The sequence below is a fragment of the Apiospora kogelbergensis genome (genome assembly GCF_038363985.1).
Source record: "Apiospora kogelbergensis strain CBS 113332 chromosome Unknown utg000003l_segment0_segment0, whole genome shotgun sequence".
Classification (NCBI taxonomy): domain Eukaryota; kingdom Fungi; phylum Ascomycota; class Sordariomycetes; order Amphisphaeriales; family Apiosporaceae; genus Apiospora; species Apiospora kogelbergensis.
In genome coordinates, this window is record NW_027117420.1 from 1,643,385 (window position 1) to 1,665,740 (window position 22,356).

Below are 22,356 nucleotides of genomic sequence, written 5' to 3' on the forward strand. Positions count from 1 at the left end.
TAAAAGCCTGTGCATATAACGTACCCGTCTATCAAGTCCGAGTCTTATTACGTGTTGTGGCTGAGAGGTGAGCCACAGTATAGCTTGCTTAGTGGATGAATCATAATGACACTATGCCGTTGACCCGCTGTCAGCGTAGTATTAACGCATTGCCATATTGTAGGTTTTTGGAAATTATTTGTTGTTTATCGTACGTATTAAGTATACCACCTGTTGACTACTGCACTTGATTCCCTAAAGGGGTATTTGAGGTAAAAACGCCGTAATACGTTTACTTCTGTCGCTCCCGACACCCATTCACACCCTGTGCACTTGGAAGGTCTTCGTGCGCGTGATTCCATGCTCGCTCACCAAGGGAGGTGATCTTTGAGCACCCTCGATAGCCTCTGCCTGCACCTCCGTCCCGATATGCCCCAATACCCAGTCCTTGTGAATTCTGGCCGAGTCCACCTGCCCTTCTGGCACGCTAGGCGTGTGCTTGATCTCTGCGGCATCCTTCTTCACAATCCCACGATCGCTTGCATCGTCGTCTTCATCGTGATGATGGTCTTGCGGGTGAGAGGGATCCGCCTTAGAGTCGAAACTGGCCAAGTTGGCACTGGGTCTTGACGACTTTCTCGATGGTTTCGAAGACTGGACCACCCTGGCCCCGAACATTGGAGTGCCGCCAATGGTGCGCAATCCGACGGGTTCTCCGAGTTGATGTTGTTGCCTTGGCTCATCCTGCTGCACCGGAACTGTTCGAAGTTAGTCAAGCGTAAAAGTCACCTTCACAACTGGTAGCACGATTTAGGTAGTCGCGAAGGGAGAGCCTTACCATACCCGCTGTTCCTCCTTTTTGTGTTATTGAACCAGCCCCCTATTGTGCGGCTCCATAAGGGGCGGCAAACCGGTATGCTGACGCAAATCATGGTGACGCATATCTCGACCTGAGACCAGATTATCATTTCATAGACGACTTCACGGACGCCTCGAACATAGGTAATGCGTATGATGCCAGCTACGGCAGCTCTGGTTGATAATGCTTTGTAAGCCACTCCGATATTTCTGTCAAGAGCCGGTTGTAAGAGAGGAACTTACAGTAGTCCTAAGCTCAGACTTCCCGCAATAATCAGCTTGTCCTTTCGAGACATGTTCAACTTCCAAACGAAGTTCCAAGGTAGCAAAGCAAATAGGAGGTCGATGAAAACTGTGCCAACTTCATATCGGGTTGGAGATGATCAGCAGGCTTCTTGGAATCCGAGCAAAGGGCTGGGACATTGTGTTGCGCTTACGTCCCATGGCCACTCCTAGTGGCACCGTGTTGATGCATGTTCCGCCAGGGATGCGATCATCCCAGGAGAACTCGATGGGCGTGCATGCAGCCCATGTAAAAATGGCCATTACTGCGAGCAAGTGAGTTAGTCGGACCTCTGCAGCTGACGAATCGAATTCGAACAAGGGCTAAGTACTCACGGACACAAATAACGCCCAGTGTACCCATGGCCATCGAGATGAGGATTTTCTGCCACCTCACGATGACGAGGCGGGTCATGAAGAATCCCACCGAGGCCTTCGCGGCGGCTGTTGCTACTAGCGCATTGGATTGGCCCACGTCCCTCCAAAAGATTGTATTATACTTGGTGTCTTCGTCGAGGTCGTCCCGGCCGAATCCTTTCCCCACGGCCACAGTGATGGCGGCGTCTGATGCAACCATGAGCAGCTAAAGCCACGGTGCATCTCGATGTGAGCGTGGGCACTGAAACGACATGACATGTGCGCGGCACCGCGGTAGTAGGAGTGTTACTCACAAACGCCACGAGGAAGAAGTGGTCATCGACGCCGTAGGAGGCGACACAGATGACGCGGGTATATATCCGCAAAAGCAGAAATGTGAAGACGATGGCTGTCAATGCCCATAGCACTGCCATGAGGCGGGTTCCCTGGTCATCTGCGGGCATGTCGATCGATCTGGGTTCATCCGATGTTTGACGAGGTTGATTGGGGGCTGCCTAGCAAAAGCCAAGTCTTTCTCTCGTTCCGAGATGAGAGCAGAACAAGCGCGTCAGGGTACTCATCTCTTATCGGTAAAGGCGACCAAGCTTTTACTTAAGTGAGAGCGGGAGAAGGACCGGCAGCAGCAACAACAACTACAACCTCCTCCTCCCACCCTCGGTCGGACCTCGAGAGTCAGGAAGTGCGCGCGCGGGACGGGATAATTGGCGTCCTGCCGTGTGCATCGCGTTGCATGCATCATGGCGAGTGTGAGTGGGCAGTCATGCCACATGCAGCCAACAGGCAACTAAGCAGTTTTTGCCGCAATAGCGCATATGCGTGCGACTGGGGTGCGATACTACCCAAACAGCTTTTACCGAGATCAGTGCCCCAGTCTGACAGTGGACGTGGAGATGAAACTGCGAGTCTCCGACGGGCATTGAAATACCCAACCGCGACTCCTTCAAGACAGGCTTCGCTCGCCCCTCCTCCACTTCCCGTGCCGAGCTGAACTTGTCGCAAGGGGAATGGACGGACTGGACGTCGCTTGTTATTCCATGGTTGATTGGCCCGGATACGGCCCCGATACATGGGCCACTGATCTCCAGATTGAATACCCTCTTTACAGCGGGAGCCCATATGCCTTTCGCGTATGCACGTTAAATGAGGGAGAGGGACAGAGCATTGGCACGATGCATCGGTGATACCTTTGCATTTCCAAGTCAGGCGATGGGTATCGTCGCGATCATCTGGAGGTGGGCCTCCATCTTGGTGACAATCAGATCGCGTTGCAATCTACCGGGGCAGCCAGAGTTCGTGTGCCTCTATAGTTTCCTTCGTGTCCCACGATCTGACAGCTCCAACATGTTATTGAATTGAAATACTATGAATACACTACATTGACGGCTCGTCTGGATCAGTGAGACCGTGCGGGTCCAGGTCCAAGAAGCGCAGCCGATGCTCATGCGTCGGCTTGGACTGCCCAGCACACGTGGCACAGAGGCTGTAATGCTCACACTCACGACAAACACCGACGACCCCATCGTTCTCGCGGGCGCAGGAGGAGCACCAAAACGGCACTGCTAGTTTTGCGAAATCGTACTCCTGCGACACGATGGCCTGCCGCGTCGCCGGGTCCGGCCGCAGCCGCAGCACATACTTCGTATCATGCGGCTTGTGTAGCTTTCTGCCGGTCATGTTGCACGCGTAGATGCTCAGAACCACCGGGAGAATGTTGTCCTTGAGCGCGATATACTGCTCCCCTGCCATCAAACATCGTAAACGGCGACCACCGAGTGCGACGCTGACATAGTCTCGGGCGTGGGGCGTCTAGACCAGGCAGCCAAGATCGTATAACGTGGTGATATCTTCATTGTACTTGGTCGAGCTTGGAATGCTAGGCGCTATTCCACCCGATATCTGGTGGTTCGTGTGATACAAAGGGTCGCAGGCCAGGTTGAGTTGCATAGCCCGATCGTCCTGAATGCAGCCAGGGAACACCACAAGGTACAGCCAGTCGTGCGACTATCCATGTCAGCAGAGGTTACTCGGAGGGCGGAATCTTGCCTACCATACTAAAGAGGAGTTGAGCGCGGTCGAATGGATATCGGTATCTACGTTGTGTTCCAACATACTTAAGGTCAATGTCGACTCGCTGGACGCCGATACTTATGTCATGTACTATACTGGCAAATGAGGGCGCGCGGTCGAAAGCACCAGCTGCGCCGCACGCGTTGGTGGTAAACCTGGATCGAGTCAGCATACAGCTAAAGCTAGTAGACAGAGAGACTCACCATCGAGTCTGGAGGTCCGACATGAACACGGTGCGGAGCTCGACCCCCTTATTGACGGCGTGTCTTTTGTAGCGTTCCATGACCGACTCCAGCTTCTTCCGGAGGCCATGGTTCATGACACTCCCTCCCGAGAAGATTACGGTAAAGGCAATGCTGGAGGTTAAGACACGGTGGATCACTCTTTTGGAGGAGCCTCAGCCCAGGATTGTACGCATGCTCGAAGATGCGGGCGAGTTCTTTCGCAGGGAGGTCAATTTGTATGTCGGCACCATTGTCCTCGTCATCGTGAAGATAAAGCGTTCTGTTTCTGATGGTGTACTCAGAGTAGTCAATCTGTCGCTTCTGTCGCTCAAAGACCTGGCAGTAGCGCGCCTGCAGCCAGTTAGCGGAGTCTGCGGATGAGACCGTGATATCGTACCAGAGTGCCTTCCCGGAAGTCGGCCAAGCCAGCCTGGGACATCTGTGTCAGATCTCGCTGGATCAGGCTCCGCACGTCATCGTTGGCAATATCGCTGCCGCTCACAACACCTATTGCGCGTCAGTAAGCTTGTTGCGCCAGTCAAGGACATGCACATACCGGGAGAATAGCCAAATTCCACTGGGTTGGTATGCGTAATCGTGCCATCTTTGAAAAACGCTGTTAGACCTGGATGTTCTACGCCTGTTAGTAGATGAGCAAAAAGGGGGTGACATAGCAAACTGGCAATGGAGACGACGAAATTCACCATAGTGCTGCTGCCCCAATCGACAAAAAGCAGATAGGCCCATTTGGCCGTGTACATGTCTGAGAACAGGTTGGGCAGGAGCGCCTTGGTGGAACCGGAGATACTGTCAACAAAGGGTTCCGACATGTACAGAATGGACGCGAGGCCTTCGTTAATCGGATAGAACTCGATGCGGTGGGAAAGGCAAGCCCGCATCAAGCCCCGATAGCAGTCTTTGTATCGGTCGAAATCATCTTCCCCCTCCGCTGGCCACAGGTAACTAGGATAGAGGAGAACGATCCGCACGACGTCCACCTGCTGGCGATTAGCATGCATTAGCATCATCGTAGTCATGCGGCGCAGGTGGCGTAGTAGGATGGCCCGGGCCGTGTCTATAGTGATGAGTTCGTCGTGGAAAAGCTCGCGGGTCAGTTGGCCGCCGGGGATGCGATCGATGATCGCGGTGCGCCGGATACCCGACACCCAGACCAGCAGCGTCTTGATAGGAACTTGGGTGTTACACGACAAGGCGGCACGACCTTCTACCCACTGTCGGTCGGGGGTCAAGCCCGCATAGGCGATGAACTCGAACTCGTCATTTGAATCGGGGTAGTCGGGGTCGTTGCGCACCCCATCAAATGGCACCGAAGACAGCTGCTGGTCTCCATTGCCTTTGCGGAAACCCAATGCCAATTTGGTGTGGCGACACCCCAAGTACAGGGCGGCCGTGCTGCTGTGATGTTAGTTCCCTGCGGCTTTTGTTGAGGGAGACTTACCCCTTAGTAAATGACATGCTGGCGTGGAAACGGGCTCTAGATAGAAGGGGGTTGGAGGGATAAATCAGACATTCCATTTGGGCCGTGAGACGAGAACATGACGACTCTATAGCAGAGTAAGTCGATCTTTGGCCGGCTTCCACTTGCTTTTAGCTGGTGCCTTGGCCGACGCATCAAACAAAAATCACGGGTTGCTGCAGCAGACAATAAAAGATGCATCGTTTTCCCCTGCCCTTGGGGTAATTCCAATGAAATGACCTTCTGTTTGCTTGGATCGACCTTGGTGACTTGTACTTGGCCTCTACCAGGCTGATATGACTCCCCGCCTCTTTTCCAACTTGATTATACACCTTAAACCCGGCTTCTCACCCGTGATCTAGAATGGCAACCTCGATGGTCGATAATGCCGTCCATCATGAGGACGCATTACGCAACGACCTAGCCTCAGCACTTGCTGATGTCCTTGTTCCGGGCACTTCGAGCTGGTCTGGACGACAGGATACGGGAATGAAAAGTTGTTAGTCGTAGCGCAAGGCGACGACTTCCATAGTGAACAGGCAGTCGAGGGGCCAAGCACACCGAGGGAGCCCCATCGCTCAAGCAGGATCCGAGAGAAAAGTCAACAAGTGCCCTTTTTGACGACAGGTGACAGGGCTGGGCGAAAACGAGCCGCGTCTCCCCATCACACCAGCCGCGGAAGAGGAGCAGAACACCATAGTAAAGGGTCGTCGTCGTTGTCCTTGTGCAAGTAGTCGAATTAGAGTTTCTGGATCAGCCGCTTCATTGTTCATTGCGACTTGACTTGGTGGTTCTAGTAGTATTCCAGTGAAACAAACGTGGGGGTGGCAGGTGGACGGACCAGGTACAGGCACTGCAGCAGTCGACCACAGGCGGGGTCGGTACCAGAACCAGCAGTGACTCTTGTCACCACCACGTACCGACCTCGCTTCAAGAGCTGCCATCAAACGGCTTGTATCCGACGGCCTGCTGTCCGCTCGAGGGGAAAAGACGTTTTAGTTTCTGTTTTGCCTATGCCAACCTGCATTAGTGCGACAGTCGTTTGTAGTTTGCTGCCAGTTGGCGATTCAGCCCATTCTGCACTGAACCGGCAAATACTAGCTGGGGAGACAAGGACCTACTGGGTGTATTGGACCAGATGCTGCCTCAGTACGGATCTTTGTCCACTCTTTTAATGATCGCATTCGATTGAATCTTTGTCACACAAGCTTGTTGGCCGCCAACATAATCGCGGAAGGCCGGGGTGTATTTTCAATTCTTTGTCAGTCTAACTGAACTTGTAGCGATAAAGGACTCTGAGATTCGACGGTTCTCCATCATCCACAGTAGATATGATACACTAGAGTAACACCTATGTGAAAGGCAGATAGATGTCTTATACAATAGTAGATCATCATTACTGTTTCCTGATGCCCTAGCCCTTTGGCAACGCCCACAGATACTAGTAATGAGGCCTTTTGTAAGTTGCACACAATACACGACGCATTCAAAGAGACAAACTCACAGCAGTTGCAGATCTTGTCTTCCGTTTTAAATAACCAACAGTCGGGTAGAATCCAGCCCAGAGGCGACAGGCGGAGGCACAACCCTTTCAATGACACCAAACCTAAGTCACCTTTGCGCCAAGAACGAACAGAGTGGTATCGAAGGGTTGAAGAGAGATGTGCTTATTTCCTTAAGGAGCTCGAAGAGTGTCAGTCAAGGATAGACGAACTGAGTACCAGGAACCCAAGTGCTGTCCCAAAACTGGTTCAAAGGAGTCAAAGCTATCCAGGCTGGTGGATAAAATCGGTGGAAGCCAATGAGGAAAAACCGAAGAAGAACGAAAATTACAGGCAATCATTCGATGAATTCAAGAATGAACGAACGGTACTGGCAAAGGGGATCGCCGAACTTGAGAAAGAGGTAAGGACTGCGCACACGCAGTTCTCGGCCACGGACGTTTGGAACAAAGAAGTTATCACACCCATGGTATATCGTTACTATCGACTTGCGACAGAGTTCACATGGTTCCAAACTGACGTTCATAACGTGCTTCGGACTGAGACTCAGGCACCGACTGCAATGCCGCCACCCTCCGCCGCGATGACCGAAGAGCTACCCTATGATGAAAACGAGGAGAGAATTCGACGCAGCCGCAACTGGATCTACGTTCTTATCTTCCGGTACAAGATCCGGGGGCCTTTTGTCAACGATTCAAAGTGGTTGCGGGGGTTTGACTGGATTGCTGTCATAACTCTTTTGTTGCTCCCGTTTCTCCCGGCATTTTTGGCCTACGTCTTCAACTGCTATCCTCTTGTTTACTTGGCGCTTGGGTACTACACATGGCTTCTCATGTATCAGTCGTTCCTCACATTCCCTGAGAGCTGCACTGTTATCTGGCCGGCTTTCTACCTATCCCCTTGTCTGACTTTCGGGGCATTCTTTAGTGTAGCTGCCTCTCACGCGGTCTTTGCACTCGTGCTGCCTGTACTTACTATGCATGCTAAGGAATCCACCGAACGGTAGAAAGAGAATGTATGGAACATAACTGAGGGCGCTGGGCTGCTTTAATGTATTTTACCCAATTCATTTAATGACTGATCAGTAGCAATGTCATTCGAAATTACATATAGTTTAAACTTAGGTGCTACAATTCAAATCTTATTTTGCTCTTCATTCATTGTCGATCTCGCTTGGCTTAATTCTCTATGTCGTTGGTTGTTAGCTTCTGCGCGCAGTGTCACTTGTAATGCCACATTGGCCAGCTGCACTAGTCTCAGGCTGTGGTCAGTACATACAACAGCAGATCAAGTTGCATATAGTCGGTGGTTGGCTAGGGCGGCCCATTTGAACCAGCCTTCCAGGTAGCTGATAATATCTAGCGATTGCATTAAATCCGTACATGCATTGTTTTGATTCTACAGTTGGATTACGGTTCAGTAAGTTTTGCTAGCGGAACTCTGCTTTCTCGTTCGGTGTTCGGACGAGGTCGAGATTGAGACAGGTAAAACACCTAGACTGTGCCTGTCATCTGCTTCTTCACTTGCTTACTCCCGGTTAGCCAGCTGCAGCGATAGCATCTGAAGCCCTTCATTTCCGACTCTCCGTGGTCGTCGTGGCCGTCAAGACATGCGGCAGTGTAATTGGCGGGACATCTTCAAACACGATTGGCTCATGACACCATCTGTTTCTGGGGTAAACGGGTGGTTGCAGATCGGTGTGGATCAGCTGCCGTATTCTCAGATCATCAACACGACGTCGCGTGGTCGTCATGAGCCCTTCCCAACCTGCGCCTTGTTTAATCCCCAACCTCAGATAAGTTTTTCTTTAAGAGAGTTTGGTTATGTGTACGATCTTGGTGTTCTATTGTGCGACTGTCCAAGAACAGAGCTCTCGGGTTGACGACGTTCACGAACCCCGCAATTTGGCTGGATACTCCGCACAGTAAAGGATGCTGCCGCAAATAGTCCTAGCGACGCTCGGCCATACGGCCGGCCTGACCAGCCAGCAACAGACCGGCATAGTACCTGACTATCCGACCGCGCCCGCGGGGAACCCCTTCGTACCTGGCTGGTACGCCGATCCGGACAACGAGTTCTACGAGGGCCAGTATTGGGTTTTCCCGACGTCCTCATACGCCTACGAGGAGCAGACCTACCTGGACGCCTTCTCGAGCCCGGACTTGGTCCACTGGACGAAACATCCTAATATCCTCACGACAAAGGATGTCAAGTGGGCCACCAAGGCTGTATGGGCGCCCGCTCCCATTGCGCGCAACGGCAAGTACTACCTCTACTTTGGGGCGAATGACATTCAGGAGGACGAGGACGCCAACGGGACCTTGGTGGGCGGCATAGGCGTTGCTGTGGCTGACCGGCCCGAGGGTCCTTACGTCGACGCCATCGGCGCCCCGCTCATCGGGCACTACCACAACGGCGCGCAGCCTATCGATCAAGACGTCTTCCTCGACGATGATGGCCAGGCCTACATCTACTATGGCGGGCATAGTCATGCCAATGTGGCCAAGCTCAACGAGGACATGATTTCCATCGGGAACCTCACGGATGACCGAAACAGTACTACGGCTTCTCAGTATAAGGAAATCACGCCCGAGAACTACACCGAGGGCTCACAGATGATCAAGCGCAATGGCACCTACTACTTCATGTGGTCCGAGGGCGGCTGGGGCGGCCCGGACTATAGCGTCTCTTACGCCATGGCCGACTCCCCGCTGGGCCCCTTTTCGCGCAAAGCCAAAATCCTGCAGCAGGACACGGCCGTCGCGACCGGCAGCGGCCACCACGGTGTCATCCACGTTCCCGGGACGGAGATTTACTACATCGTCTACCATCGCCGCCCGCTCAGCGAGACGGACGGTAACCACCGCGTGCTCGCCTACGACCGCATGTATTTCAACGACGACGGCACTATCGCGCCCGTCAAAATGCTAGTGCACGACAACTTTGCGGATGGCGACTCCGTTGGCTGGAAGATGTACGGCGACAAGGTTGACAACTGGACCGTCGCGGACGGGCATCTCGTGGGCGTCTGCCGCGGCGACGGCCTCGCAATGCTGGACACCAACTTCACAGACCTCGTCATGACTGCGACAGTCGCCGTTTCGAACGGAACGCGGGAGCGCAGCGATGTGGGGTTGGTGTTCCGTGCCTCCAACATGGGGGCGCGAACGGGACGGGGCCGGCGGTCTTTGACGGGTACTATGCTGGCATCTCGGCGGCAGGCTACGTGGTGCTGAGCAAAGCCAACTCAAACGGCACTATGACGACGCTCGGTCAGGCGTCGGCTGCGCGGCTTCAAGCAGCTACTGACTACACGATGAGAGTCACCGCGGTGGGGAGCGATATCAAGGTCTACCTAGACAGCATGGAGACGGCGTTGATTACGGCGACAGATTCGACCTACACGTCGGGCGCCGATGGGGTTGCGGTTCACGGCGCGGCGGGCGAGTTCGGACAAGTCTCTGTTGATAAGCCTACATGAAAACAATAGGGTAGGGGACGAGTATCACTTGGATATATATTGAAAACACCTGGTACGGTATGGCCACCAGGGCCTCTAGAAGAGAAGGTGAAAGAGTGTGTATTCGATGAAGATCTGACTATGGCTGCGCAGCAGCTGATGTGCCTTTTATACCCTAGCTGCATGCAGCCGAACTGCCCCTGCTACAATATTCTATACCTGCATCATTATTGTGTATACAACTCTGCACGGCGTGAGTAATTCTTGCACTGAACTCTCTGGGTGTATACGTGGAGATTAGCGCTTTTTAGTCGGTACTAACGAGTACCGAGAGCGCTAAAGCACCTGGGAGTTTTGGAGCTCTAGAGCTGTAAGGCTGCATGGCGTAAAGCACCCTCTGCGACTGCGCCTCTGCGACGGCGACCATTGGACAACTCACGAGAGAAGAACCTGCGCGAATTGCTAAACGTAATATCCAACTGTCTATTGCATTTAACTGCATTATTTCACCCTGAACTATTCGTATTGGATTGGCTAATCGGATCGTGAAAGTTGCCAGTGGCAAATCACATGACCTCGTGACAGAACCCTGATGGCATGGTGCGCGTTTCGTGTCAGTTCCAGCACCAGATGACATAATTTGAAGTTCCTCTCCTTCCATTCGCATCTATCAACGCAGATCACCGTTTGCACGAAACCTACGCACCCAATACCGACCCTCGAGATAGCCATCCGTGTTTGCTAGCCTATTGCTTGAGTGCCAATTCACTTACGGGCGCAAACGATTCGACTTGTAAACGGTTGCCTTGCAACGATGCAACAGGTCACTTCGCCGAGCCTCGTCACTCGGAAACTTGCACATAACCAGACATGAACCCTCCCGACGCCCCCCTCTTCACAATCTCCAGCGCCGGCAAACACAACTTCGACCCCGCAGCAGGCTCATGTCCATGTCCCATCCAGGAATGTGACACCCACTTCCATTGACAAGATGGCCAAGGTACGAGAAGCTTCCTGTTCAACTTGGTTCGCAGTAGCAATCTGAAATCTTACTTGGAAGCGTGGCTTGACTTAGTTTGAACCGGGGCGTGGTCGCCGACTAAAGCCTGAATCTTCAAGTGCAAGGCTGGCTCGTACCCCGACACCACGATCGCACCCATCACAGTCTACGACCATGGATCCCCTCGACGAATTTGACGATGACTACGATGACCACAGATATATGGACGGTGCGGCACCACCTTCCTCTGCGGCCAGCTCCCATATTGCTCACGCCATCGCGAACCTCTCAACCGCATCCCCAACATACAACCGTGGGCTGAAACGGGATGCCCATTCTGTTTCGCAGGACGTCTATGGTCAACCCGGCGCAGTTTACGATCCCCTTGGGTCGCAGTCGCAGGTGAACGTGCGCGCAAACCTCCAAAACCTCCTATCCGTGCCCGAGCATGAGATTGCGCTCGGTAATCGGCTAGACACACCAATTCAGATGCGTTGCGAGTTGATGGAACACCAGCTGGTCGGGCTTACTTGGCTTTTAAAGCAGGAAAAGAGCGACAAGAAGGGCGCTCTCCTGGCCGACACCATGGGCCTAGGCAAAACCATCCAGGCACTGGCCCTCATCCTGGCTCACCCGTCAAACGTTGATTCGCGCAAGACGACCCTGATCGTGGCTCCTCTGGCGCTGCTCAAGCAGTGGGAGACTGAAATCCGCCAGAAGATTGAGAGGCACTACCGGCTGAAAACCTTCATCTACCATAGCCAGAGTAAGAAGGGCATGACGCCCACTAAGCTCATGAAATACGATGTAGTCCTTACAACCTACGGAACAGTTGGTCAGGAGTTTCGTCGAAAGCGCCTCAATGGATTACTGGCTCCCAATGCCATGTTCCACCGAATCATCCTGGACGAGGCCCACAACATCAAGAACCGCAAATCCACTGCATCGGAAGCCGTTTGTAAGATCAAGGGTACCTACAGGATCTGCATGACCGGTACCCCTTTCATGAACAACACCTCAGAGATATACTCTCTGATTCGTTTTCTCCGCATTGAGCCTTACCGTTGGTGGGAAGAGTTCAGTCAGGATATCGATAGACCCATCCGGAAGTGGGATGACGACGAGCATAGCGAAGCTATGAGGCGGCTTCGGGCCTTGATCTGGAGTTTCACGCTGCGACGTTCGAAGTACAGCATGCTGGATGGCAAGCAGATCTTGAATCTGCCCACCAAAACGATTGTCGAGCTCAAAGCCGAATTCAACGAGGACCAAGCGAGATTTTACAACGAGCTGGAAGAGCAACACCGCAAGAAGTTTGAGAATTATAGCAACTCCAAATCCAAGAAGAAGAACTACATGTTCATCCTGGTTCTCATTCTCCGCCTGCGCCAGGTCTGCAGCCACCCAAATCTCATCAAGAACTTTGGAATTCCCGACGGGGCCGAGATTGATTCGGATGGCATGATCGAGCTCGCTCTGGACTTGGCCGCCGATGTGGTGGAGCTGGTGTGCGCCCAGCCTTCGTTTCATTGCCCCATCTGCGACGAGCTGACTATGGATCCCATAATCATTGCCCCCTGCGGCCACCATATTTGCTGCCAGTGCTTCACAGCCGCTATGCAGGTTAGCGTCCTTGAGGGACGGGGCGGGGACGGACCAAGATCAGGAGCCGACACCACGTGCCCCCACGATGGTTGTACGGCGGAGATTTTGCCTGACAGGATCATCTGCCATACTTACTTCGTGCGAGCCCATGGGCGGGGCGTGGCAGGGATCGGATACGGCAGACATGACGACTCAGCGACTTCTGATTCAGAAACTGATGACGAGAGTTCGCTGGGTCGAAAGGTCAAGAAAGAAAGAATATCTGGCAGCAATCGCATGAATCGAGAGGTGAAGCAGGAAGGGGCCGAGGAGTCAAAGGTGCCACTGGTCAAAATTGAAGAGTCAACATCATCAACTCTGTCGGTTCCGAAGGTATTGCCTGCCCGAGGCCTTCAAGGAGAAAATGTGCAACCGAAAGGTGGGATACCTCAAGCGAACAAAGATTCACTGAAAGAACTCGAGGACTTCATTAACAAAGCGGATTCGTTCCTATCCCGGGGACGACAAACCATGATCAGTAGGGGCAAGCTCACGGTCGCACCCACGCCAGCAGTAGGGAGTGCCGCGGAACGGTCACGTACCCCCAAGAGGCATATTAAAAGTGAAGCAGGCTTACCATCGCCGTCGCTAGCGTCGCAGCCTCATTCAGCAAAACGGACCAAGAAGAATGATGGGGGCTACAAGGAGAAGAATAAAGTTATAACGCTTGCCGACCTCAAACGCGAGAGCCAACGCAACGCCACGGCCAAGGCTGCCTACTTGCAGCGACTCCGCAAGGACTGGGTCACGAGCGCCAAAATCGACGCCACCATGGACCTGTTGCGACGCCTCCGCGACGAAAAGCCCGACGAGAAGATATTGGTATTTAGTCTATGGACGTCGTTCCTCGATCTGCTTGAGGTGCCGCTGCACGACGGCAAGTTTTCGTATGCGCGGTACGACGGGTCGATGCGGCCCGCAGCCCGAGACGAGGCGGTCAAACAGTTCTCCCGAGTACCCGCTGCCGCCGCTCCAGCGTTCGGAACTGGCAAAAGCAATATCGGCACGCGTGTGCTACTAGTGAGTCTGACGGCCGGTAACGCGGGCCTCAACCTCACGGCGGCGAGCCAGGTGGTGGTGCTCGAGCCGTTCTGGAACCCCTTTGTAGAGGACCAGGCCGTCGACCGCGCGCACCGTATCGGTCAGCTCCGCGACGTGACAGTGCACCGCGTCCTCGTGGCCGGCACGATTGAGGACCGCATTCTCGAGCTCCAGGAGCAGAAGCGCCGACTCGTGGGTGCCGCGCTCAGCGAAGACGGTGCCCGTCGCACCGGGCAATTGACTTTGCAAGAGATCCGAGGCCTGTTCGGAGCCCGGTGATTTTGACCTTAAGGGAACGTGCACCCACCTTTGCCTTGTTTTGAGATTTTTATCTTCGTCACCAAAAGCGAGAGGGCGGCGCGAACTTTGGTGTTTGTCCGTTCTTAGGCTATTGGTGGTTTTGTATTATTTTTTGTTGTCGGTTCGAGTCTGTCTGTACAAATTTTGACCCGGTTTTCTTCAACAAGAGTTTGGATTGAGGCATTATTGGACCTGTATATCAAGGCGATGAGGGATGCGTTCATTGTTGATTGTTTTGCGATACCGTTGTGTTGGTGGATTATTCCCTGTCTTATCTTTTTCTGTATGTTATCCTGGACTGTGATTGGCAAATCGCCAGCGTTTGAGCGAGATTGAAGAGCGTGTATGTAGGCCCGGAAGGGCGACGAAAAGTCTATTATGCATTACAAAGAAGATATATATGCTACCAAGTTTTGAAGCAGGCCAGCAAGATTATGTTGTTCCCATCGCCATTTTTATTAACTGCGAATTAATACACTTATCCTCGCAGTCGCGGGTCAATGATGAGGACCTTTTGCAGGTCCCTCGGATCGTCGAGCGGCTCTGGCATCGGCCCATAGTATTTGGTATTGAACTCGCGACTGTAGTCAGAGGACGAGGGTGCAGGTCCCCACGAGGAAGTGGCCGCCTCGGTCGACGGCGACGATACGGCCTGTTTCTGCTGCTGTCCCTGTCCCAGTTGCTGTTGGTGCCGTAAGTCCAGGTTCCGCTGCTGCTGCATCTGCAAGGCGATGACAAGCTGCTGGATGCGCTGGTCCTTCTTGCGCCGGTCCACCTCGACGCAGGACCGCACGAAGAGGACGAACTCCAGGATTCCCAAGGTACCGAGCAGCGCGACGCACACGGCGCCGGTCGGTGTGAACAGGGGCCAACCCAGGGCGATTCCCTGGATGACGGCCCCCGTCACGCTGAACATCCAGAGGATCAGCTCGCAGCCCACGTGCGCCTTGGCCGTGATGCCCCGCCGGCGGCTGCCCCGCGTGCACATGGTGATGAACTCGGCGGCGTTCCAGAGCGAGGCAATCAGGCCCATGGTCAGCACGACGATGGGCACGCCGATGGGGAACGGCGGCGCGAAAGAGGCGATGGCGATGGCGCAGAGCGACAGGCCGATGCACAGGCACAGCGACCGGAAGACGATCTTCACGGTGACCCAGGCGCGGTCGCTGCCGACTTGGGGGAGCTCGGGGAGGCTGTCGCGCGGCGGGAGTTGCATTATGGGCGGCAGAGGGACCAGCGTCGACGAGTCCCGCTGCTGTTGTGGTGGGGGTTGCGTCTGCGATGACTGCAGCTGTGGCTGCTTCTGCGTGGTATGCGTCGTCGAGGAAGTGGTCGGTGGCGCCCCATGGCTGTGGTCGTCTGCTGCTGTTGCTGCTGCTGCTGCTGCTGGCCCGGCCGACATGGCGGCGGCTGCAGCGGTCGTGGCGGGATCCAGGCCGGGGAAGAGTCGGTTGATGTACGTCTTGTATTGGCGCGGGCAGAAAGAAACGGCGTGGTGGTCGCAGCTGTCGGCCGCCGTGGTTGGGTGGTGGGCGTGTCTTATCCTAAAGGAGGGCGCTGGACTGAGTCCAATTGGTGGCATGCATCGGACGGGTGGGTCGGCGGATGGGCGGCGCATTCGCTTTTTCCGGCAGGTCGATTAGTTCTAGCGCTTGGTGAGCTTGGTGAGATTGCGATGTATCTCGCGGTGGTAGTCCCTTCTCATGATATTGATCTAAGCCCGCCGTCCCCCGATCTACCGATGAGTTGAAAAGAGAGAATAGGTAACGACTGGAGATTGGGGGCAAAAGCAAAAGGGACCGACGAGAGAAGAAGTAGGGCCATGCCAGCTCTCGCAGTAAGCATGGCCCTGAAAGATTCGGGTGATACCCCCGTACTTTCTTTAATCCCCCCTAAAACAAAACGGGGCGCCTTCACCGAAAATGGCAGGGCCCAAACTAGCAGGGGGCTACGGAGTGCAGAACGTGGGAAGCCAGTGGGAAGCCAGTGGGAAGCCAGCGAGTGACAGCGAACCGCGAACTGCCTGGTTGGCTGCTGCGCCTCCTGCGTACACACGCACTGCGCGGGGGATCTGCAGCGTTCCGTCAGTACGCTGCAACCCCAGCGACAGGCTATTCAGAGAAACAAGGTCGCATTGCAGGAACACATCGTGGCGGCTCGGCCTGGAAAATCATAGGCTCGGGCCGCTAGCGAAATGCGAAATGCGAAATGCCATGGACTTGCAACGTGAAAGCGAGAAAGCTACCTGAAACGGACAGATGGGTATCGCCAAAACTTTCCTTTCCCTTCACCTGACTGGACCCAACAAAGGTGGATAGCCAATTACGGAGCTGGGCCGCTGTCAATTATCGGATGCTTCAATCAACGAATACATTCCATCCATTACTGCTACCATGATTACTATTTCATACATACACACACACACACGCACGCTCACTTGCTCACGACAGCCACCTTGCTGCGCACCGGCACGTTCTCGTCGCGGCCCACATCCGGGAAGCCGTCGATCTTGACGCCCTTGCGGAACAGCAGGCAGTGCGACGAGCCGCCAAAGTGGAACATGCCCGTCTGCTCGCCCTTCTTGATGTGCTGGCCCTCCTTGACCGTGATGTCACACGTGCTGACCTCGTCCATGCCGATGCCGATGAAGGCCATGAGGCCGATGTCCGGGTTGTCGGCCTCGATGAAGATGACGGCGCGCGTCGCGAGCGCCGTCAGATAGCCCTGCGCCATCGAGATGCCCCGGCTGTCGATCTCGTACTCCTGCCCGCCGTCCTTCTCGAGGATCGGCTCGCTGAAGTACGTCCCGTCCTGCACGAAACACCGCTTCACCGTGCCCGACACGGGCGCGTGCCACCGGTGGTACGACAGCGCCGACAGGAACGCCTGGTACACGGTGCACTCGCCGAACTGCGCCGACAGCGGGTCGTGCGCCAGCATGTCCACCACCGAGTACGGCTGGCCCTTGATCCAGAACCGGTCCCGCAGCTTCGCGGCGCGCCACATTGTACACCTTGGACTCGCACGCGTTGGCTACGACGCTGTCGTCCTCGGGCGAGGCGACGGGGCGCACGCCCTCGCGCAGCTGTCGCGTGAAGAAATCTGAGGCAGTCAGTTAGCAGGACCTCGGAATGAAGTCAAGTAAGTATACTGCATCGTCAACTTACCGTCCCAAGACTTGTAGCCGTGGTGGTCTTTCGACGCATCGCATATGTACATGTCCTCAAACGTGTGCGACGTCTTCAGGGGCGCGTTGGCGACGGACATCAGGTCCGCCGTGGCGTGCTTTTCCGAACCAACCGCTCTCGGCGTTGAGCACCTCAGCGGACGCAGGCGTCTGGAGGAACTTGCCCCACTCGTTGAGGACCTTCTTCAGCATCCTGTTCACGTCTGGATCCAAGAAGGCCGCATGGCCACTAAAAGCGGCAGCCATCAATGTCAGCTTATCAATGGGAACAGGGCATAGAGGAGTGGCTCACCTAGGCGTCGCCATGGCGTAATCAAAGATGCCGACCATGGGTACTCCAACCATGCCCACACCGTAAGCGGCGTCGGTCCACTCGGGGGCCTTGGTAAAGACGTGGTTCAGCATGTCGAGCATGTGCTCGTAGTCGCGGATCTGGGCTGCCCCCGTGGGGTCCTTGTCGTAGGGGTGCTTGTGCGGCACCTCCTCCCACATCTGCGAGAAGTACATGTAGATGCGTGGGTTGCCCTCGATAAAGTCCTTGAACTCCTGGAGGACCGGGATCAGCTTGGGCTTCTGGTCGCCGTGCCCGTCCACATGCTTGATCTGCTTGGAGAGCCAGTCGCGGTGCAGGCGGTGGTCGGCAGGGAGCCAGCCGCCGGGTCTGTGTTCTCGTATTAGAAAATATTGATCTGAAAGTGAGGCTCCTTTCACCCGATGCCCTCTCAAGATCAAAACATGGGGAAGACTTGCCGGTGGACCCTGTGGTGGTGAGGGATGTCATGCTCGTCGCCGTGCTGGTGAACCATGGTGGGCAAACGTTATATCTCTCTCAAGCCTCAGTGGTATCGTATTACAAGCGAATATACTTTGAGTGAATTCTAGATGGGCAGTTGAGATCCCGTTCCTAGATTGCCAAGACACGATCTTATATATGCCGGATCTTCAATGGGTGCGGGGGAGCGAGGACGGATCTAGCGGGGTCACTAGCTTTCAGCACAGCTCATGGCGTCTCGATGTTGCAACGATGAGGTCATGCATGGACTATGATGCAGGCCCGTGTCTACATGTGGGAGAAAGACCCAAGTACTTCTCAATCAGTGGCTGCTAGCAACTGGCGAAACCGGTTTGATGCCCATGGCTTACTGCTTACTGGCTCCCCTGCCACGTAGCGATCCGCCTTGCCGCACTCCGGCTCCGCATGACGCATCTTGGCAGGGGTTCTAGAATTGCGGGAATATGACAGCTCCATGTCTTCGCCGCATCTCCCGGCAACTAAACTCCCACCATCGGGGAACAAGCTTCGCTAAATCCATCTGGAGCGGAACACCCGGCAACCCCCACTGCCCCTTTTGCATACCCATCAGACATTCTTGTTTTAGTTGTTTAGTCGCCAGCGTCTCTTGAATGCCAACAGCCCATTCTCGACAACGGAGCCCTCTCTCACCTCGGAGTGAAAACCAGCTGTAGCTCACCCAAATGCATCGTGAACCGATCCTCGGTCCCGCAATCAAACGCCTCCATGTCGAACCCTGGCGCGAATTGGGGCACCTCGAAGCGCGCCGCCATCTTGGCCAGCACGAGCCGGAGCTCCATGAACGCGAGGTTCTTGCCCGGGCAGACCGAGGCGCCGCGGTTGAACGCCATCCACGCCGCCTTTTCGGTCGATAGCGTCTCCCACCGCCCCGGTCTGTAGGCCACGGCGTCCGCCTCGCCGCCCCAGTATCGCGGGTCCCGCTGGATGCTGTGCATGGGCACCACCACGATGGTGTCTCCTGGCACACGGACCTCGTCGATCTGCAGACCCTCGGGCGGGGTGAGCCGAGACACGCCGCTGGGTACAGCGGGCTTGAGTCGCAGCGTTTCCTGGACGATCCAGTCAAGGTAGGCGATGTCCTTGATCTTTTCGTGCGACACGGCGGTACTGTCGCCACCGTCAGGCTTCAAGGCCTCATCGACCTGTTCTTGGAGCTTGCGGTATATGTCCGGGTACCTGGCGAGAAAATATAGTCTGGGCGACATCAGCATGTTTAATGCCAACCAACAAAGAAGGTAAAAGGTGAAGGGATCGTACAATAAAGAGAGAGAAAAGCCAAAAGGCTTAGGTAACTCACGTATTCGTCAGGACGGTGCTGGTAGTATCACTAAAGCCAGATACAGCAGTTAGCCTCTTTTCTCTTGTTATGGCTGTGCAATTCGATGACCACCAACTCTCGAGCAGGTGTAATCATACCTTCCTGCCACAATTAGAAGCCGAGCTTCCTCCTGCCAGGCTAGATTGGATTTTGGGGCACCGATATCTCCGTCGCCCTCCGCTTTCAACAGCCATGAGACAACATCGCTGGGATCTTTGTCCTCTATCTTAGTCGCCCTTTCTTGGTTGTAGACCTGCAACGCATGATTAAACCCTCAGGATAAGCCCTGTTTGCGGCACAAGAATCAAGGATATTTACTTACCGTTCTTCTGGCTTGCAACTCAACACCGCACCATTCGATGAATTCCTGGTAACCACCGCTGGCCCCAGGAATCCGCGTCAACATCCCTAAAAGCCAGGGCGCGGAACCGCCGATGATGGAGAGAATGGAGAGACTGCTATGCAAGGCCATAATAGCCGGGTGTTTCTCTCCCGACTTCAGCATGTTGAAATCTTTAGAGAACCCTGAGGCATTTCGATTACCCCCTGTTAGCTCACCTGACCCGGTGCAATATCTCCTAGGTTGCTTAGATGTATCGTTTGTCTTACTTACCGACTTCGCTCATGACGTCGAATCCATAGAACATGCCATACATGGTCATATCGATGGGTTTGCCTGCACTCTCGACAAGACGGGAGAGCAGCAGGTCCGCTTTGGCTCTAACACGGGATTCATATGTCTGCAGCGCTGGGAATAATCAGCTTGCTACTCCGGAACCAAGGAAGAGAATGTGGCAGAGTTAAGCAAGAAAATTCTTGTTGCTCAACGGCAGAAAAGGTACGACAAATACCTTTGAAGCTCAACCCTCTCTCCCAGATCTTCTTGCGCCGCTTGTGCGGCTCAGGGGCCCTCGTTTGGAGAAGCGACAGGTCGTCCACGCCGCCCGGGGTCGCGCTGTACCAGGGGCTCCGCACACATCTAGTCGCAGGGCCGTAGATAGCCGGGATAGCGGCCGGACGCAATATCGAGAGATGACGGGGGCCCGTCCGCACAAAGTCGCCATACCTCTCGTGCATCTTCTGCGTGGTGATGTGCATCTGTAGGCCGTTGGCCGAGGCGCGTGCCGCATAGAAGCGTGACAACTTCGCTGGAAAAGGACCGGGAAAGTGATGCAGCCGGTGGAAAAAGGCGCGGTAGATAAGCATGCTAGTGGCGAGACCAATGTTGAACGCACACGACAACGCCAAGGTGTTCCAGGCGGCAGCCGCAACTTCTAGGCCGCCGTTGACGAAGACCTTGGAGTAGTAGCCCACGAACACCGCCGTCAGAGTTGCGAGGTAGGCGCCGCAGATCGTGATGGGGTAGCTGTCGATCTCGTACGGCCGGATCAGATGGTGCGAGCCCACGCCGGCGAAGAAGACGGTTGTCAGATGAGTGACCATCGGCCAGGTGGCGGACGTTAGCGAAGCGGCGGAAGCCATTTTTGGTGGTTCGAGCCTATCTGGTCGAAAGACCCTTAATGGTATCGGGTCTATGGCGGTCACAGGTTTGCAAGAAGGGAGGATGTGGTATTTATGGCCATAGCAAACGGACAGAATATTATCTCAAAGCATTTTCTGTGGGAGAAATCAGGTGAAATTGTACTTCACGGGCCTTGGCCGGCATACTCGGCCCTGTGTTTCACTTTACCCACCCAGCCGCGTCCCGTTATTGGTATAAAGACGGTTGGTTCTGACGAAGGCATGTGTGCGGCGCATAGCGGGGCCAGCCTGAGTGTTCCAAGATATATGCGCCAAGTCTCAGCCATGCTCGTGTGACTATCATCTCATTGTCTCACGTCCACTCGGAATCTTTCCGCTGTATAGCGCCCATACGGGCCGGAAAACAGTCATTCTTCGGGTTGACATGCAGCCGTCGTTATTCAAGCGGGTGTGTTCGTGCTCGCATCTTCGAAGAAAGCCCCTGCCGTACTGCATAATCACATGCTAGTAGGCATTTCGCTATGCAGAGTTCCACGTGCTTGGCCGGGTTCTTTGGTTGGATAATGCGACGTCGGTCCACCTTGATGCATATAGCTAATCCACCTGGGCTTGGCCCTATACTGGTCATCAGGTGGTAAGCACATAGATATGACTACAACGAACCAGCAGACAGAACTGTCAGTTTAGACACCGCGAGGCTGAACCTCTCAGGCAGCAACGGTTCATCTTCTGGATGATAAACTTCCACGTACTGGCCTTGGTGGTTCGGGACACAACTGGTTGTTTCCTCGCATATAATTAACTCAGGAATCAAGTGAATGGGCGTGAATACCAACCGGATCTATGGATTGACTCTAGTTCACACATCATTTCAATCCAGCCCCTTTTCGTTATCAGTGGTGATGCCTTGCACAATGCTGGCCGGCGTTATGTTCAGAGACTCAAACTTGAAGCTGCGGTGGATGTTGATAGTACGCCAACGCCGATGCGTTTTATTTCGGTTCTTCTCCATTGATGACTATTTGCTGCCAAGTCAGCCCATTAGGAACTAGAACATCCGAAGACGCTCTTCACCACTTGAGATTTCCGTCTCTTTATTTGCCCCCAGAAATCACGCAATGGCACATGGGGTATGAGGGAGTTATTTTGATATATGCGTGGGTAAGGTGAGTATAACGGCATTGGGTCCGGTGCCACGGTAACTTTAGAATTGTTAAGTTCTTCCAGCCTATGGAACGTGGAGGATAGGCACTCACACCGATCATGGCACTGGAAACACCTTGTCTGTTCTGCTAGCCTTAGTATTGCCCTATCCAGCTCAAACTGCCTTTTCGTTGGAACTC

At 54.4% G+C, this 22,356-nt stretch overlaps 8 protein-coding genes across 8 annotated transcripts; 3 read left to right on the top strand and 5 right to left on the bottom strand.

The window, feature by feature from the left end:
- Positions 1-297: 297 nt before the first annotated feature.
- On the bottom strand, positions 298-1,940 carry PG998_005274 (uncharacterized protein; the record flags this gene model as incomplete). The annotated part of the gene is made up of 6 exons (XM_066872092.1): positions 298-737; positions 818-1,011; positions 1,081-1,198; positions 1,275-1,385; positions 1,456-1,702; positions 1,791-1,940. 6 exons carry the CDS (start codon positions 1,938-1,940, stop codon positions 298-300), a joined length of 1,260 nt encoding a protein of 419 aa, XP_066732189.1.
- Positions 1,941-2,868: 928 nt separating this feature from the next.
- Positions 2,869-5,346, bottom strand: PG998_005275 (uncharacterized protein; the record flags this gene model as incomplete). The annotated part of the gene is made up of 7 exons (XM_066872093.1): positions 2,869-3,236; positions 3,661-3,719; positions 3,768-3,920; positions 3,979-4,124; positions 4,186-4,295; positions 4,468-5,204; positions 5,318-5,346. 7 exons carry the CDS (start codon positions 5,344-5,346, stop codon positions 2,869-2,871), a joined length of 1,602 nt encoding a protein of 533 aa, XP_066732190.1.
- Positions 5,347-7,329: 1,983 nt separating this feature from the next.
- PG998_005276 (uncharacterized protein) lies at positions 7,330-7,773 on the top strand (the record flags this gene model as incomplete). Its single annotated transcript, XM_066872094.1, has 1 exon — positions 7,330-7,773. One exon carries the CDS (start codon positions 7,330-7,332, stop codon positions 7,771-7,773), a length of 444 nt encoding a protein of 147 aa, XP_066732191.1.
- Positions 7,774-8,698: 925 nt separating this feature from the next.
- On the top strand, positions 8,699-10,248 carry PG998_005277 (carbohydrate-binding module family 66 protein; the record flags this gene model as incomplete). The annotated part of the gene is made up of 2 exons (XM_066872095.1): positions 8,699-9,962; positions 9,989-10,248. The coding sequence occupies 2 exons, from the start codon at positions 8,699-8,701 to the stop codon at positions 10,246-10,248; spliced, it is 1,524 nt and encodes a 507-aa protein (XP_066732192.1).
- A 1,153-nt stretch (positions 10,249-11,401) lies between these two features.
- PG998_005278 (SNF2 family N-terminal domain-containing protein) lies at positions 11,402-14,191 on the top strand (the record flags this gene model as incomplete). Its single annotated transcript, XM_066872096.1, has 1 exon — positions 11,402-14,191. The coding sequence occupies one exon, from the start codon at positions 11,402-11,404 to the stop codon at positions 14,189-14,191; it is 2,790 nt and encodes a 929-aa protein (XP_066732193.1).
- A 499-nt stretch (positions 14,192-14,690) lies between these two features.
- Positions 14,691-15,830, bottom strand: PG998_005279 (uncharacterized protein; the record flags this gene model as incomplete). Its single annotated transcript, XM_066872097.1, has 1 exon — positions 14,691-15,830. One exon carries the CDS (start codon positions 15,828-15,830, stop codon positions 14,691-14,693), a length of 1,140 nt encoding a protein of 379 aa, XP_066732194.1.
- Positions 15,831-16,645: 815 nt separating this feature from the next.
- PG998_005280 (uncharacterized protein) lies at positions 16,646-18,205 on the bottom strand (the record flags this gene model as incomplete). Its single annotated transcript, XM_066872098.1, has 6 exons — positions 16,646-17,023; positions 17,079-17,314; positions 17,380-17,389; positions 17,442-17,628; positions 17,692-18,060; positions 18,135-18,205. The coding sequence occupies 6 exons, from the start codon at positions 18,203-18,205 to the stop codon at positions 16,646-16,648; spliced, it is 1,251 nt and encodes a 416-aa protein (XP_066732195.1).
- A 634-nt stretch (positions 18,206-18,839) lies between these two features.
- Positions 18,840-21,013, bottom strand: PG998_005281 (uncharacterized protein; the record flags this gene model as incomplete). Its single annotated transcript, XM_066872099.1, has 5 exons — positions 18,840-19,407; positions 19,630-19,784; positions 19,854-20,077; positions 20,145-20,279; positions 20,383-21,013. 5 exons carry the CDS (start codon positions 21,011-21,013, stop codon positions 18,840-18,842), a joined length of 1,713 nt encoding a protein of 570 aa, XP_066732196.1.
- Positions 21,014-22,356: the final 1,343 nt, after the last annotated feature.